Consider the following 16,456-nt stretch of genomic DNA (forward strand, 5'->3'; position numbering starts at 1 on the left):
GTGAACATGAAATAATTTTGGTTTGGTGAAATGAGTGGTGATAAAGTGGTGTTTTTGCTTTTGTTAGATGGCTATTAAAAACACACAAATAAGACCAAACCAGTTGTCAGCCACCTTAATCATTTAGAACTAGGGTCTTAAAAGTCAATAATTCAAAAACCATTTTGAAGTAAATTATAAGTCTACTCCATTCAACTATGCAAAAACAGCCCAAATTCTAATATAAAGAAAAATCGCTTTCCACAAACTCAGCCAAATATATGCCAAAACTAAAACCAGAGTTCAATTCAAAAGCGGACAATACGACTGGAATGCAAGCCAGTACATAGAATATGGACGTACAGCTCCAAACCACGACCATACTAGAAAAGAAGATAACATCCAACACAAAGTGCACCATACCATCTTACCGATTCTTAATATTCCCATTTTTTCATTTCCATACCGTCCGGAGGGGTTCCTTCCACCACTTTTGATCCCACTTCTTTCCAGTTTGTCGACAGCACCGTCCCGCTTGACTCAACCTGTGTTTTTTTTCCAAAAAAGACAACCCGTAACTAATAGCGTACATGTAAATAAATGTTTCAAGTAACAGTGGCAAATGAGTGGAGTCAGGGTTTACCAAAAACAATTTTTGTCCGATTAAGTATATTCTTTTATATTTAATTGGTGTGTCAAATATAGTTACAAAAGTTATAACTATTTTAAGTGATGAGTTTATTTTTTGATTAAAATGATTCAACATGTTAAATGAATCCAGGCTCATTCATAAGTAGAGGTGCTAAAATGGGCAGGTCGGGTAATTGAATCACGAATAATAAAACTGTCTACTAAAATAAATACTAGCATATCTTTTTGAATAAAACGTGTAGAAAACAGAAGGATTTGAATACACTTTAGACAACTTTCAACGCGTTCCACCCTAATGGCCAGCTTCACTTTCAGACAAGTATTTAAAATTTACCCATTTGACCCGTTCAAAAATTCATATAAATTTTATCAGAACAAATTGTTGTCTCTTATATTCGATGGCAAGAGGACCAATTTGCAAATCAAGAAAAGAAGAGACTTACAAAAGATTTTCTCATGGCCCTTCTTGTATCATCATCTGCATCTTTGTAAATATCACGGAAAAATTTGTTAAGAGCCGCATCGCCATCAAGTTTTTCATCTTTTTCCTGAAAAATTACAAAAGACTCAATTAGCCACACAACATGAACCATGATTTGTGCCTCCTAGTCAAAGTCCCTACCTCCTTTTTCACTTGAGCTTCAAGCTTATCCCAGTCTTTGGTTGGCCTTGAAGAAGGATAAGTTGGTCTTTGAGCAGCTACATGACAGAAAACGCCATCTGTATATTATCTGATCATTATAACTAAGCACATCAAAGTAGGGTGTTCAAAATTTGATTCGAATTCGAAACATTCGAAATTCAACTCGATTTGAATTCGATTTCAAAATATTCGAATTCAATTTCAAAATATTCGAATTCGATTCGTATTCGAGTATAATCGAATACGAATTCATGATTTTTTATTCGATTCGATTCGAAATTCGAATTCAAATTATATAATATATTAATATATATTTATTTTATTAATTTTGGTCAAATCTGCAAATAATAAATGTCCAAAACATAATAATTAATCCCAATAACCCATACTGATATTTCTTAATTTTGCCAATACTTAATTTTGAACTTATTATCATGTGGTATTTTAGCTACTTTAAACTTATATTTAAGTGCTTTACAAAGATGATTATGGTTTTTGAAGTTTTTGACATAGGTGAACTCGAATCAATTCGAATTTGAGTTTCAAATACGAATAGAATCGAATTTCAAATATGGGATATAATACGAATACGAATAATCCAACTTTTAAGCGGATACGAATTGAATAAGAATACCAAAAAAAAATATTCGAATTATTCGATACGATTAACTTGAAAATTCGTTATTCGATTCAATGAGCACCTCTACATCAAAGCACTATTTGAGTATTTTCTACAAAATCAAGATTAAATAAAAACTTTCAAAACGCAACAAAATTGACTGTCATAAATAACAACGTACCTGTAGCGACATTGCTCTGTCGCACAACCAAATTGTTGTTAGTAAATTCGAGAGATGTCCAATGTATAGTTTCAGCTTTTGCAAGCCGGATTTCAACTTTGGTTGATAGAACAACGTATCGGCAATTTGCAGGGACGATCTGTCAATTTAAAAAATAAAAGTTGTGAAAATATTATATTCACTAGCACAGCACCTCATTGTTAACATAGTGTTCCCCTACTTTGTATGGGAATTTATTTTATATAGTAAATTGCCATATATGCCTGACATGTATATTTAAACCACAGAAAAAATAAATAAGTAACAAGATGATCTGACTGTTAGAATACAACTCTGTGTCCATGTATCTCACCTTTCCAAACAAACGAGTCTGGAAAATGTATGGTTCTTCCCCAGGTACCTCAATGGTAACGCTTAACTGGAAAGCAACAACCGCGTTAGTAGTGTATACGAAACCTTTTCTTGGTGGAACACAAGTGAAAATTATAAAAAAAATTATCATGATGAAAATATAGCAATTGGAAGAAAGTAAAACTTTAACATACGATTTGCTCCCCATAACTGACAGACACACTGTCAGCCGGAACTCCCTTGGCAAACACTGTCACAACAACCTCATCTGGTTTCTGATAAAACTCATGTCTGCAGATATAAAACTGTTTGTCAGCTAGATATCATCAACACCTAATGCAATCTACATCAAAATCACAAACCATATTCTAGATATTCGAAAAGATTCAAACCTGTATTTGGGTTTGGCTGGTGCCGCGATCACCTCACTGGATGTGTTCTTTACTTCTTCAACATCTACTGTAGTCGAACTAGGAGCCACACCATTAGTAGGGGTTGCATCTGATGATTGTATTGGTAGTTCACCAGTTTCCTCTGATATAGAAATCAAACAACAGTCATAAAAGGTATAACATTCTCATAAATCTAAAAATCAAATTCCGACGCTGTTAGCATTTTTAAGAATATTTTATTACCTAAAATGAACTTGTCACACTTTTTTATCCAATCTGTGAATCTTGTATCTCCTGGAGCTAATTTGGAGCCGGCTTCAAAGGCGGTTTTGGCAGTCTGATACTCTTCAAGACTGAAGCATGCCGTCCTGTATACAAAAAAAAAAGTTACAAAATATTCATAAATTCTCTTCAATATATTTCATAAACCGAATAGTATTGAGAACAATAATAAGCTCGGTTTCGTTTAATGAGACTCACCCTTTGCGAAGATAAGCCTTCGGATTCGAGGGGTCCAATTCTATTGCTTTGCTTGCATCAGCAACAGCTTCTGCAAGAAAGAATTTGTAACGTGTGTACAAGTTAGTAGGTAAACACCAAATATACTGGATGTGGGCCATCTTAGTCTAATCGTCGACTCGCATTTGGACCAATGGGAATGTCAATAACTCAATAGATAAAGAAATATATAGCCAACATAATATTTTTTTAATAATTTGGTACTAATTTGAACTGTTTCTTCACTACTTACTTAGTCAAACTAAAGTCTAGAATACTGAGCAAAATTAATATTTCGGTTACGGACTTTGTCATTTATGTCTCTAGTTAATATATCGGTTACCTTGGCCGAGATTAATGTGGTAGGCTAGTAGTATAGCCTATATATAAAGGCTCACATGCAATCGTTACAACAACTTTTGATAGATCGTAACGATATTTCTCGCTTACGGGTTTTATCTAATCGTTTGCTAGAACTAGGGTGCAGATGAGCCGAGCCGCTCACGATATAAAACTCGGAACGAGCCAAGCCCGAGCCTCAAATAAAGCTTGTTTAGTTGTCAAGCCCGGGCTCGGTTCATGTATGCTAAGCTCGTTTAGGCGTCGAGCCTTGTGTACTTTTATGTTTCACCTCTTTCGGACTTCTATGCATTAATTTCACACTACACAGCCAACCTCGAGTCGAGCTTTGGCTCGTTTAAGATACTACACGAGCTCAAGCCGAGCTTAGGCTCATTTAAGGTTTTTCTCAATATATACAAAAATAATTGAAAATGTACATAAATTAATTAACATATAATAAACGAACCGAGCCCAAGCTTGAAAATGAAAACTCACAAGCGGAGCTCAAGCTTTAGAAAAAAACAATAAAAAAAGCTCGAAACAAGCCGAGTTGAGCTCTCTAAAGTCAAAACGAGCCGAAAACCGTTTGCACTTGTAGCTAGAACATATCTAGTCTTTGTATTGTTTCCGTTCAGCGTCATATGCCGAACTTTGGCTCATTTAAGACACTACACGAGCTCGATCCGAGCTTAGGCTCATTTAAAGTTTTTCTCGACACATACAAAACCAATTGAAAATGTATATAAAATTAATTCATAAATGAATAATAAACGAGCCGAGCCTAAGCTTGATAAAACAAGAGCAGAGCTCGAGCTTTAGAAAAAGAGCTTGAAAGAAGTCAAGCTCGGGTTCCACTCGGCTCGTTTATCGTTATACAAATAATATCACTCGTAATAAAACCATATCCAAGGACCACAACAAACAAATATCTTTCACAATAATATCAGTATACAAAACCCTAACAATATATATAATACATTCTAAATAACAGAATTGAGAAATAATATATATACCTGTGAAGTTATTGAGTTTGATATTAGCCTGAGCACGGTCAGAGAAGAGGTCAGGACTGTGAGGATCGATGAGGATAGCTTGAGAGTAGAGGTCAACGGCCAGTTCGAAATGGTCGTCGATGAAAGCCTCTTTGGCCTTGGTTGCAAGATCAGAGGCCATTGGAGATGATATTAAGAAGAAGCCTCTAGAAGAAGACAATATGAGTATGCAGAGGAATGAATGAATGATTGATTGATTGGGTTTTATTTATATTTTATAAAGACCCGGTAGTATGGTTTTATTTATTAAATTATGAAAAGTCTTCGTCAACGCTTAAATTAATTATTTAGGAAGTTTTGTGGTTATTGTTGGGAAAATACAACGAAATTTGTTTTAACGGTAGATAGAATCCTTTAAATAAATTACTGACTAAATTCATCATATCAGAATGAACTCGTCTTTTGATTCAGGAAAAATTTTCACCTAAGGCTAACGTTCGTCAACACTCGCTTGAAAGCACGGAAGTGCGGTGAGGTAAAACATGTTCAGTTCAATGATCCAACTAGTGAATGTCTCCTACTCACCTAGTCTCCCGCCAAAACTAAATGATTGGGACAAGAATCGAACTTGTGTTACATGAAAAACCAAGTATCTCCCTTACTATTCCACCGTCAGCTTATTGGCAATACAACCAATTTTATGTACTCTATCTTATATAAAATAAAGTATTTAATTCTTAAGCTGATTATTATGATTTGGTCAAAACTAAATTTTAAACTATATTTTACTTGCGGTAAAGATATGTAATCGTCTAGCCTAAAGATATCTTTGGATTGTTAATTACGAGCTAGATATACTTTGATTAAGTAACGCATAGCTAAGTCATGATGAATAATTCATTAATTCCTACACGTTACACGATACAACACTAATTAGCCTCAACATATAGATAGTGGTCTCTCTTTCACCAAGCTCCATCGTGAGAGTAGCTACATGTGCATCTATGAGTAAAATAATGTATGTGTATACCGTAAATGTGACCAAAGCGGTTAAGACGACGTGCGATGTGGTTTTCAGTATGGACTGTATATTGTATTTGGTTTTTGATATTTAGTTTGTTTGTTGTTAGTGACCTATAGTTTGTTGAGGAGTGTCCTGTATAGATCAGCATAATATCATGCATGTCATCATATTTTCATAACCTAACTTGGTTGCATCATGCCAGAACTAAACTTTTTAAAAGTTTTATTTCTTTGGTTATGATAGTTTAACTCAAAAACTATTTAAGTAAGAATATTTTATATTTGTAATCATTAAATATTTTATATAAAGCTCAATAAAATATAATAATTATGTGCAAGGTTAACAACAAATTCCTTTCTTGTATGAAACTCATTTTGTTTTTGTTTTATTATTTTTTGATAATTTATTATTTGTTCTCTTATATAAAGAGAAAAGGATATGCCAGTTGTAGAACTTTTGTCAACTTTGGCAACTTGCCTCTTGTGGGAAGGCAAGCACCGGATAAAAAGAGAAAGTTCGAGGTAGGCAAGTACTACTTCCAAGTAGTTTCAATAAATTTTCAAAGGCAAAATAGTTGATTTTTTCAATAAAGTTCAAGGCATCTTTTGATCAAATTATGTTATTTAATTGGTGCATAGGTTTACCTTGCTCTAGTGCCAATCTGTCAATTCTTTTTACTTGTTACAATTCTTTCTTAATAACATATCAAACCCGAAAATAAGAACTCACCAAGATATACAATAACATAAACCATCTGGTTACATTAACATTAACTTGTTTGTTACTCTAACGCTAATTACAAACAAACACATAAATAATAGAATCTATACAATTATCTTCTAATAACAAATTAACTATTTAGATAAAAGATTTGTCTTATTATGTTCAAACTCTTATCCGATTCATCCTTTGTGCTTCTCATTTGTTTATACCTAACCGTCGTTCAAACGTGAAATCAAGATCAAATCCTTCAAATTCTCTATTATTTATAAATTAATTTTGTATAAGTATAGTGGAATAATTTTTAAAACATATTATTAGAATCTTGTTTAAATCTCATGAAATTAGCAATTTAACATTTTTAACAACCTATAGTTTTCTTGTTGTCACATGTAAGTTTCTACTCAAAACAATGTTTACAAATTAATCACAAAACTCATGATTTAATCTTAGTGATGGAGATACATACGTAGTGTTAGGATCTAACTGATATCATTTTCTTTGTGTTTCATATAAATTTGTAATATGAGATTTTGTGTGAATCCGATTCGTTTTAATGAGTGAATTTGTTGGTTTTATGAAGAAAAAAACTTGAACCCATTGTGTGTTAAAAGTTTACTAAATAATTTAACTAAAATAGAAAAACAATATTGATAGACTTTAACCAATTAAATCATTAGTTTTATTTATAGAGGCCTTTTATTATTATTGTTGTTATTTTGAAGAAAAAAAAATCTTTAACCGTTAAAAACACTCATTTTGTTATTTCTCCAATAACTCAATTTCGCAAATTGTTTAACCTAAGACCTAGTTAAGGAAAGATGACTGAAAAGTACCATGACATTCGGTTTTGTCTCTTTAGTTTTTGCGAGGTGCAACCATTCAATTAGGCAGATCAACACGTGTGTCAGTTGGTGTTTAAGCATAAAACTTGAAATTGGATGTGTTTTCTTTGGGAAATATGATGTTGAAATTACATTCATTTGTGTGAAATTTGTATTTATACTTGATTCAGATTATTTTGTTTAGTGAAATTTAAAGGTTTAGCCTATTAGACTATTAACTATGGTTTCTTTGTTGAAACTTGAATGTTAGGATTTATGGAACCATTTTGACAAAGAAAGGCAACAAACTCTGTGAAAATTGTGATTAAAGATGTATTGAATTATCTATAAAACATGAAAACTCGTACTAAACAACTAGTGTACTTTCATTTTATATTTTACATAGCATTTTAATTTTAAGGTGTGTTATTCCAATGCACTTCTATTTTGACACAATCTTTTATTACATGACCTGACCCAAAATTCTAACATCGGGTTAATCTGTTTATGGCTAATTTCTACACCATTCCAGGAAGCGGTAGCTTAAAACCATGTGCACTTCAATCAAATTATGGCTAGGCTGATACGGCGATATCAAGTAATTCATCACTTAACAATTATGTTCCAAATAGCTTTACACTCATTTATCTTTCTACCATTCATTTGTTTCTTGCGGCAACTTAAATCATAAAGCACATGTTTTCTTTGTTGGAGATTATAAAGAGGCAGTGAACATATGAAGGTGAACACATTAAAAAAAAAACACAACTATGTTGAGATGCAAATAATTATATCAAGGACTGTGATCAAATCAATTGATTATGAAAGAGTAAATCATGTTTGGTTAATACGTTGGAGTGATTGTCTCCAGTTCTTCACATAATTTACTTGCATATAATTTGTAACTAATAGTATTCCTAGATATTAGTCATTGTATTGTATTTATGTCTCTCATTGTAATTGAACAAATTGTGATTTCATAATATATTCAAAACGTTAATAATAATAACTAGCATATTTGGAAAGCAAATAATAACTAGCATATATGTAATCCATTGGGGTAATCGATGTTGATAAAGTTGTGATATTAAGGAAAAAACAACTATTTTGAAATGCAAATAATAATGAGCATATATGGAATGCAAACAATAACTAGCATATATCTAATCCATTGGGGGTTAATCGATGTTGATAAAGTTGTGATATTAAGGATAATAAAAAGTGATGGTTTTTGGTTGACATAATCAACTTTGATATTGATACAGGGTATTTAATTTTGAATTGGTTCTAATGGATGTTTTGATTTTCTGTCCACCTAATATGAAGGTTTGATTTTAAAATTGGTTTTTGTTTGTATTTTATGTTTAAAGCACCATGTAAGTATTTTGATTTGATACTTTTAACGGTTTGGGATGGAAACTACACTCAGGATGAAAGACTCGCATGGTTGATCATTAAAAGGGTGCCGGCGTTCTTGTGAGATCCCATTGCGTTCGATTTAATTGACGGATCGGTTAACAAACCAACACCGGTTTCCCGTGCCGAAAACTCCGGTGGAATTTGGTCGGAAGACAATAAATATGATGGTGGGTACTCCAACAGGAGATGCATTGTAACTCACAATGTCAGTCATGCGGGCGGTGGATTCAAATCTCCTATTTTGAAAAAGAATGAGAATGAGCCAGTTTACCTTTGTGATGGGCCCAACTCGGGCAATGGGCCTAAAACCAAAAAAAAGAAGAAAGACATCATATTTTCTTTTATTAGTAAGACGTACAATTTTAAGTAAATGATAATGTACATATGTGTATATTATGTAACTAGAGATTAAATAAAATTATACACATGTGTATAATACGAAGTTTTTTTTAATGAAACTGGAATGAAATAAAAAATTTGGTTTTTTTACTTTTTAAAAATTTTTGTTTTTTTTTTGTTTTATAATTTTTGTTTAAATATCTTTTTAAAGTTTTTTTGTGACTCAAAATGGTTCTCAATTTCCAAAGGGTTCTCTTAGGATCCTTATGCTATATATATATATATATATATATATATATATATATATATATATATATATATATATATATATATATAAAGATAAGAAGTTTATAAAACGTTCAACGGCAAGAATCATCAATAATGGTGTCGGCTTTTAATAAAATAATGTATATTAAATATTTTATTCAATTATAATAATTTATAACTCATTTAAATAATCAAAATACAAAAAAATAAAAGAGCAAAAAATAGCTGGCTAGGGCTTGAACCTGTGCCTCACCCGGTTCAGGATTTTAACACACAAGTTGGTATCCCTTGATTATTATATGAAACCAGTAATTTAAATACAGAAGTTGAATAATCCCAATTAGATTAAGAACCCTAGAATTATAATTGATCAAACGTCTATATGTTTGTTTAATTCACATTGGGGTTAATGTAATATAGATCAAACCGATTATGCTACTTAGTTTGGTTACCTGAAACAATTACGAATTAAGGGGTAATGACAAAGTACAGGCTGCGGCCAAAGACGCAAACGAACAGACGGGTTAGAACAAATCTTCAAACAATTAAGGTTATGGGTTTAGTTCGCGAGGTCAAGAAGAAGACGCATGCAATTTTAATTAGATTATTATGATCTCTAACTGGTATAATACCAAATTGTTAAAGACGGTTTTGTTAATATTTTAAATCCGAATCAAATTGATCTTGTTTTCCGAATTAGTTGTGTCGGTGTAAGTCATTTTAAGCATAGAACACAATTTAGAGAATCAAAATTGATTATAATCCGTGGATTCAGGTACAAGCAAACAATGGGTTACAGAAATGGATCTTAAACGGGTTTGGACGGTTGGATCCAGATAAAATATAATAATTAATCAAAATTGTAGATTGGTCCTTAAGGTTCAGGTGTGGATACAAAATGAGTTAAAGTAATTTTTAATAATTTGTTAAATATAATAAACAATAATGATAAAATAATAATAACTCGATAAATGCGATGTTTTGTTGATTAAAATTATCCAAAAACGGAAACGGGTCGGATATTGGTATTTAATATATTATATGAAAACCCAAGTTGTTACACCATTCTATAACAATAATCAAATATATATTAATTAGTATCATTTCCACCATAGCGAGCACATTACCAAGATAATCATAATCATAAACACACAACTATGTCAAAGAAAACATTTGTATTACACATAACTGTTACTGTACATATGCATCCAAAATTAGCGCATGGGCTTAACCTGGTAAAGGCCAACGCTGGTATATGCGTACCAAAAGTTTTCACTAGGTGACATAGAGACTTAACCCGGTAAGGGCTAGTGTTCGTAGTAATAGTAAGTAAAAAACATCCTGCATGGGATATCAAAAGACTATGAACAACAGAACCATACTATTTGTTTTCTATCTATCCATATGTATATAATATAACAACCATATAGCAACAACCACTAAGTATGTAATGATCGCCCTGCAAATCTTCAACTGGATCGTCACCTGATCCAAGCGCCAACGGTAATAAGCGTTTGACCATTGTAAGTCTCTCACTTCCCGCTGTATATACCACAAGCTATCTTGCATCTCTTGTATGTGTTGGTTGATGTTGTTTATTGATACCGAGTGTTCTATTAATTGGTCCGTTAACAGTCCTAACCATGTTGAATCAAACAAAAAGGGTGGCTCATCGACTGGTGCAGGTATACCCCATGTAGGGATAGGTATCTCAGGTTCCTGGAAACACGAGGTTTCTCCCCAATGGTATGTCGATCCTGGTGGGGAAAAGGTGTGCTCAGGTGGATGTACACCCATACGGGTTGTCTGGCGGATCCTATGAGTGGGTGTGGATGATGGTGTATGGTGTGCAGGTGAAATAGGGGATCTAGGAGCTCTAATATGGGGATGGTAAGCACTAGTAGCCTTGATCTCATGCCTAGGTGATTCCATAGGGGGATAACCATCACATCCGTAGCCCGATAAATCAAGATGGTCCGTAAGTACCTCACGTGGAACTACTGCATCCCCTAAGTTCTCATCTACTTCCTCTTCCTCGGGTTCTTTCTCTGTTTCTTCTTCTTCCTCGTGCAGTATTGGTTCCTCATAAGATGCACGATCAGTATCTCTTAACATATTTCTACATAAGGGTTAGTAGTAAGAATAATATTTTTCAATAATATTAATCACAACAAGATACGTACATGTATTCATACATATTAGCATAGATAATCATTTATATATATATATAATTAATATTATATTTTATACACATATGTTTAAAGTCAGTATTGACTTAGTTTCACCGTTTTTCGCACATGTCAATGTCGGTTGTTTACGTGTTTCGGAAATAGGTAAGATCACACAAACTTTGAGTAAACGTAATATTTGGTAATATGAATCATATTAGGAAAGAAAATTAAGATTTAGATACCTGGATTTGTCACAGGATTCGTTTCCGTTTTTATACGGATTTGATTATACAAAACGCGTATAATTCATTCAAATTGTCCGAAAATCTCTTAAAAAGTTCTTTTATATCAAATTCATTCAAAAATATGATATTTGAACACTTTTGACGTTTTGATATACCAGTCAGTTTGCTAACCATATTGCTGCAGATTTTATCAAAACATATATAAATTAAATCTTTAAATTATTATAACTCTTTATATAAATATATATATAAATTTTGAGAATTTTTATGCTAACAATTAAAATATGAATACTTTTATAAAATTTATTCCAGAATAAAAAAATTTATTTATTTATAAAAAAACTTTTTTTATGTTATTTTTTTGATAAATCTCTCGTTTATACCAAACGATACCCGAAAAATCTGATTATTCTCCTAAGTGATCAAAATACAATCATATAATCTCTGTAAAATTTCCAGAAGTTAACTCTTTAGCTAAAATACCTTTTTGGGCAAAATTCGATCGTTAAAAACTCGATTAAACATGAATCCAGAAACCATATATAAATTCTCCAATGGATCTCAAATTTTATGTGTGATCTTAAAATGAAATTCCTGAGTTATTCACAAAATTTCATAATTTTCCAAGCTTGTTTGCTATTTTTCCCAATAAATCACCAATACATGGTAATAAAATCTCCAAATATTCTCCGTTTATCGAAAAATTACCAAATTTTTACACGGACTCAGACATATGATCCTTGATGTCCCTGAAAAGTTTCATTAACTAAAAATAATAACGTCATAATCGAAACACAAACAGCCCCTAAACGAGTATTCGGTTAGCACCTTGCGGTTTCCGGGTGTTTAGGCCCTTTTCTCGCTTTTCTGGGTTCTTGGTTCTCTAGATAGTATATATAGAAGTCATGTATCATAAAACCAAGCATATAAAATCAATCATCAAGCCTTGTAACATAGGGTTTTGATTAAGGTTTAAAATTGAGTTTTTAAACCGAAAAAAACGCGATATAAACATCTTAATCAGTGTTTTTGGCCAAAAAAGTGTATGATTATGATTTGTAACCATGTTTAGGATCAAAACATGTTTTTGGATCATTTTAAAGGTTTTTAGATGGTTAAACATGGTTTTCACTAATCAAACATAATTATCTATGTTTAAACATGATTAAACATGTGTAAAACTCATTAAAAAATTGATGTTTACCTTAGGGTTTTGACTGGAAACAAAGGATAGCAGCTGTGTTTTTGAGTTGGTATAAGATATTTTGGTAGAAAAGATCAAGTTTTCATCCTTATGTATAAAAATATCACAAGGGGGTTAGTCCCCTAGTTTCGGCCGCCACCTTTATTTGGGGGGCATCGGGCCTCTCATTTGGCCTCTTTTGCCTCCTTTTGTATGCCAAAGGTGAAATATCGAGTCCAAATTTAGTTCGGGTTCGGTTTTTGGCAAGAAAAATTGTCCGGGTGCGATAAATAACGCAAAAAACGAGTGTTTTTCAGCTAATTTTTGTAAAATAAGAAAAACATACTTACTCATTGTAAAAATCCAAAATATTTCATGGTTTGCTTAAAACATCTCAAATAAGTGTGTTTTCCGCGTTTAACGACGAACCTGTTAACTTTTCATTAAAATAATGAATGTTTAAAGTTTAGAAAAACACTTTTTGGATAAAAATATACAAGTTTATTCAGCACGTGTTCATTCCATTTGCCTTCGACACTTTTGGATCCCTAGCTCCCGAGGCGGTTCGCTTCTTGGAGCGGGTGCAGAAGGTGGTCCACAGTGACTCGCAGAACCCGAGGAACCAAGGATTTATATTTAGTAGAATAGGCTTTGCGATTCAAAAGGGGATATCGGCGCAACTTGTTGCTCACTTACCCATTATCCAGATGTAGCTCGGTTTGTGTTATATATAAAAAAATATATTTAATTAGTTATTTTATAAAAACACCTTCTTTCTTGTTTTAGTTATTATTTTCACAAAAATAGATTTTTTAATGTTTTCGTGTGGGTTTTCGCGACACGAACTGTCAAAGATCAAGTTTTTACCAACTTGTTCTTGTTATATACATTAATTTGAGTAACATATATTGCTTTTTAGCTTTAAGGGGTTGTTCTAAAACATTCCCGAAAACTGTGTCGGTTCGCGTTAAAAGGTCAAACTTTTCGACCGCTTAAGCATCCGACTAACAAGCTAAGCCAAACGAAACACGAATATTTCATAATGACTATCTAACACAATTTGCATTTTTAAGCAAGTTAAAGTAAGGAATTCTTAACCAACTCAAGTTTTATTCATCATGTGAGGTGTATGTAACAAACTAATCATGCAACATAAGTCAAATAACAACTATATCATCTTTAGAATATGATTTTGTACTTATCCATAATGTCATGAAATCAAATTGATCATTCAAGTATTAATAACTTTCAAATGTGAAATTGCTTATCTAGCATACATCCCACAACCAAGCATTCAAGAATTTTTGTACTAAACAAGTAACATATAAACCAAATATTTTATTATCATTTATCAACAATAATAAACATTCATTAAATAGCAACACTTCTAGCAAAACTTAAAATTCCAACTTTTATGTAACTAATCAACTTAAATACCCATTACTTCACACCCCCCCTCTCTCACGGTTTCTTTCTATATTCTTTCTTTTGTTTTTTTTGTATAAACCCGTTGTGTAGCAAATATTCATAGCAAAGACATCAATCTTAGTAATTAATGATCAAAATATCAAAATTAACCATTAAACATTTAACTAAAACATAAAGACTCATTAATTCTTTTTCTCCCTCTCCCACTACTCACACACACATTCAACACCCACCCAAGTTATCTTATGTATTTTCTTGTTTGTGTGAAATATAAGCATCAAGAACAAACTTTTTGCAATGGATCTTAAAGAATTAACTTTCATAATAAATTTTACCTTTAAGTAGGTGACAGAAATGAAGAAGATGGTGTTTAAGTGATGGGTTTTGACTTAGAATCTCTTAAAGTGTCTTCAAAAGCTCCTATAATCTCCGACTTTATTCTTAATTCATAAGTTTCCTTTAAGCTATATGATTTAAATTAAATAAAAATGATGTAGATGTTGATGATGTGGTGTATGGTTTTGGGAAGAGAGAGAAATATGAGGTGGGTATGTAGCTTTGGCATGTGAAAGAAGTAAGTGTTGTGTAGGGTGATGTGGATTTGGCTAAAGCTTCCAACACATCATTAGCATCATTAGTTTACTAAACAATAATTGAAAAAGTTGCACACAAACAATTAAAATGGTGGGTGGTAGGGATGAGTAAAATCGGGACCGGTACCGATTGGTACCGGTATCGAAATTGGTATCGATTTGGTACCGTCGGTACAATCGGTATCAAAGTTTTAAGTTTCGGGATCGGTACGGTACGGTACCGGTATTTCCCCATTTTTTACCTCCGGTACCGGTATAATCCCTGGTACCGTCGCGGTACCGGTACCGAACCAAATATTTCGGTACCGGTACCTGGTACCAAGAATTAGGGGTTTTCGAAATCGGGATTTTCGAGATCGGGACCGGTTGATACCGTTCCGGTACCATGCTCATCCCTAGTGGGTGGGTTTACTGTTTTGGTGGGGGTAAGGAAAATGGTTTTGTGAAAAAGTGTGTTAATTAAACAAAGTCTTAAGATTTCTAATTAATGTTTATCGAGTTTTAACTAATCAATCGAGCTCCATTTCTAATAGTTTTTATCAGATTTGATCCGATATTAAGTTCTCGATAATACAAGCTAAAGAAGTTAAATTTTGGTAAAAGTTAATTTCGGGCTCATACGGTGTCCTACACTGGCTTGTACCTGCTCAATTTCTAATTTTTCGCAAATCCAAAAATTTTAAAATAAGTTTATAAGTTATTACTATTTTTTTATAAAAACTAATATTTTTGGGTGTTCCTGACACGTTTGGATTCTTATCTGTTTTTAAGTCGTCGCCAGTGTTCAATTCTTTGTAGTGTCCGCTATGTGACGAATTTGAACTTTTCAAACAAAAATAAACTAGTTTTTCTAACCGGTGCGTTGCGTCGGAGCAGATGGAAAAACCCCAACGTTGAAAGACGGACGTTGGTAAAACCCAAGCGTTACAATGATGAGTCGACACGAATTCGGTCAGCATCGTCTGTGTTCGTCACGATATAGACATCATTGGTAAAATTTGAGCGTTAAAACACAAAAAATTAATTCGTCAAATTAACATATAAAAACATTAACATATAAGAAAACAAAATCATTAAGACGATGCTTATTTGGTTGGCAAACCTGGGCGGTGGTAAAACCCAAGCGTTGTCGGTCCCGAGCATTGAGACGGTAACTTGACACGAATTCGGTCGGCTCTGATTACGTACCTTACGCTACCGAAGCCAAAAAACGAAAAAATATATATAACTTGAGGCGGACCAATGACCAATTGAAGGGGGGGGGGGGTGGCATTGTTGGTCATGTGCTTTAAATAAGGTAATGAGTCTCCGCGAACTTGTTCGGTTTCTTTTAGATTTGTTATGGTCCTGGAATAAAAAACAAAACCAAAAATAATTGACGTTTGGCTGTTTTTCATTACTTTCATTAAGGTAATTGAACTAAAAAGACCAATATGATACCACCAAGTGACCCAATAAGTTAACGTATTCGAAGTTTGATAAAACACTCATAAATGAAGTCGAAGGTTTTGTTCGAAGTTCCAACTATAACACAAAGAAAGACATTATTTTATATTCTCCAACTCTTATCACTTTCGAAATAGAATATTCGATAA

General features: G+C 32.8%; 1 protein-coding gene across 1 annotated transcript; it reads right to left on the reverse strand.

Moving 5' to 3' along the window:
* Positions 1-96: 96 nt before the first annotated feature.
* LOC143572262 (protein SGT1 homolog B-like) lies at positions 97-4,879 on the reverse strand. Its single transcript, XM_077057468.1, has 10 exons — positions 4,670-4,879; positions 3,297-3,366; positions 3,060-3,184; positions 2,817-2,958; positions 2,619-2,715; positions 2,426-2,491; positions 2,074-2,212; positions 1,253-1,329; positions 1,074-1,178; positions 97-524 (listed from the first exon to the last, which is right to left on the reverse strand). Exons 1-10 carry the CDS (start codon positions 4,827-4,829, stop codon positions 417-419), a joined length of 1,089 nt encoding a protein of 362 aa, XP_076913583.1. The 5' UTR covers positions 4,830-4,879; the 3' UTR covers positions 97-416.
* Positions 4,880-16,456: the final 11,577 nt, after the last annotated feature.

This window comes from Bidens hawaiensis, unplaced genomic scaffold (assembly GCF_021521415.1).
Source record: "Bidens hawaiensis isolate Kalapana, Puna unplaced genomic scaffold, B.hawaiensis_p1.1 tig00025785_1, whole genome shotgun sequence".
NCBI classification, from domain to species: Eukaryota; Viridiplantae; Streptophyta; class Magnoliopsida; order Asterales; family Asteraceae; genus Bidens; species Bidens hawaiensis.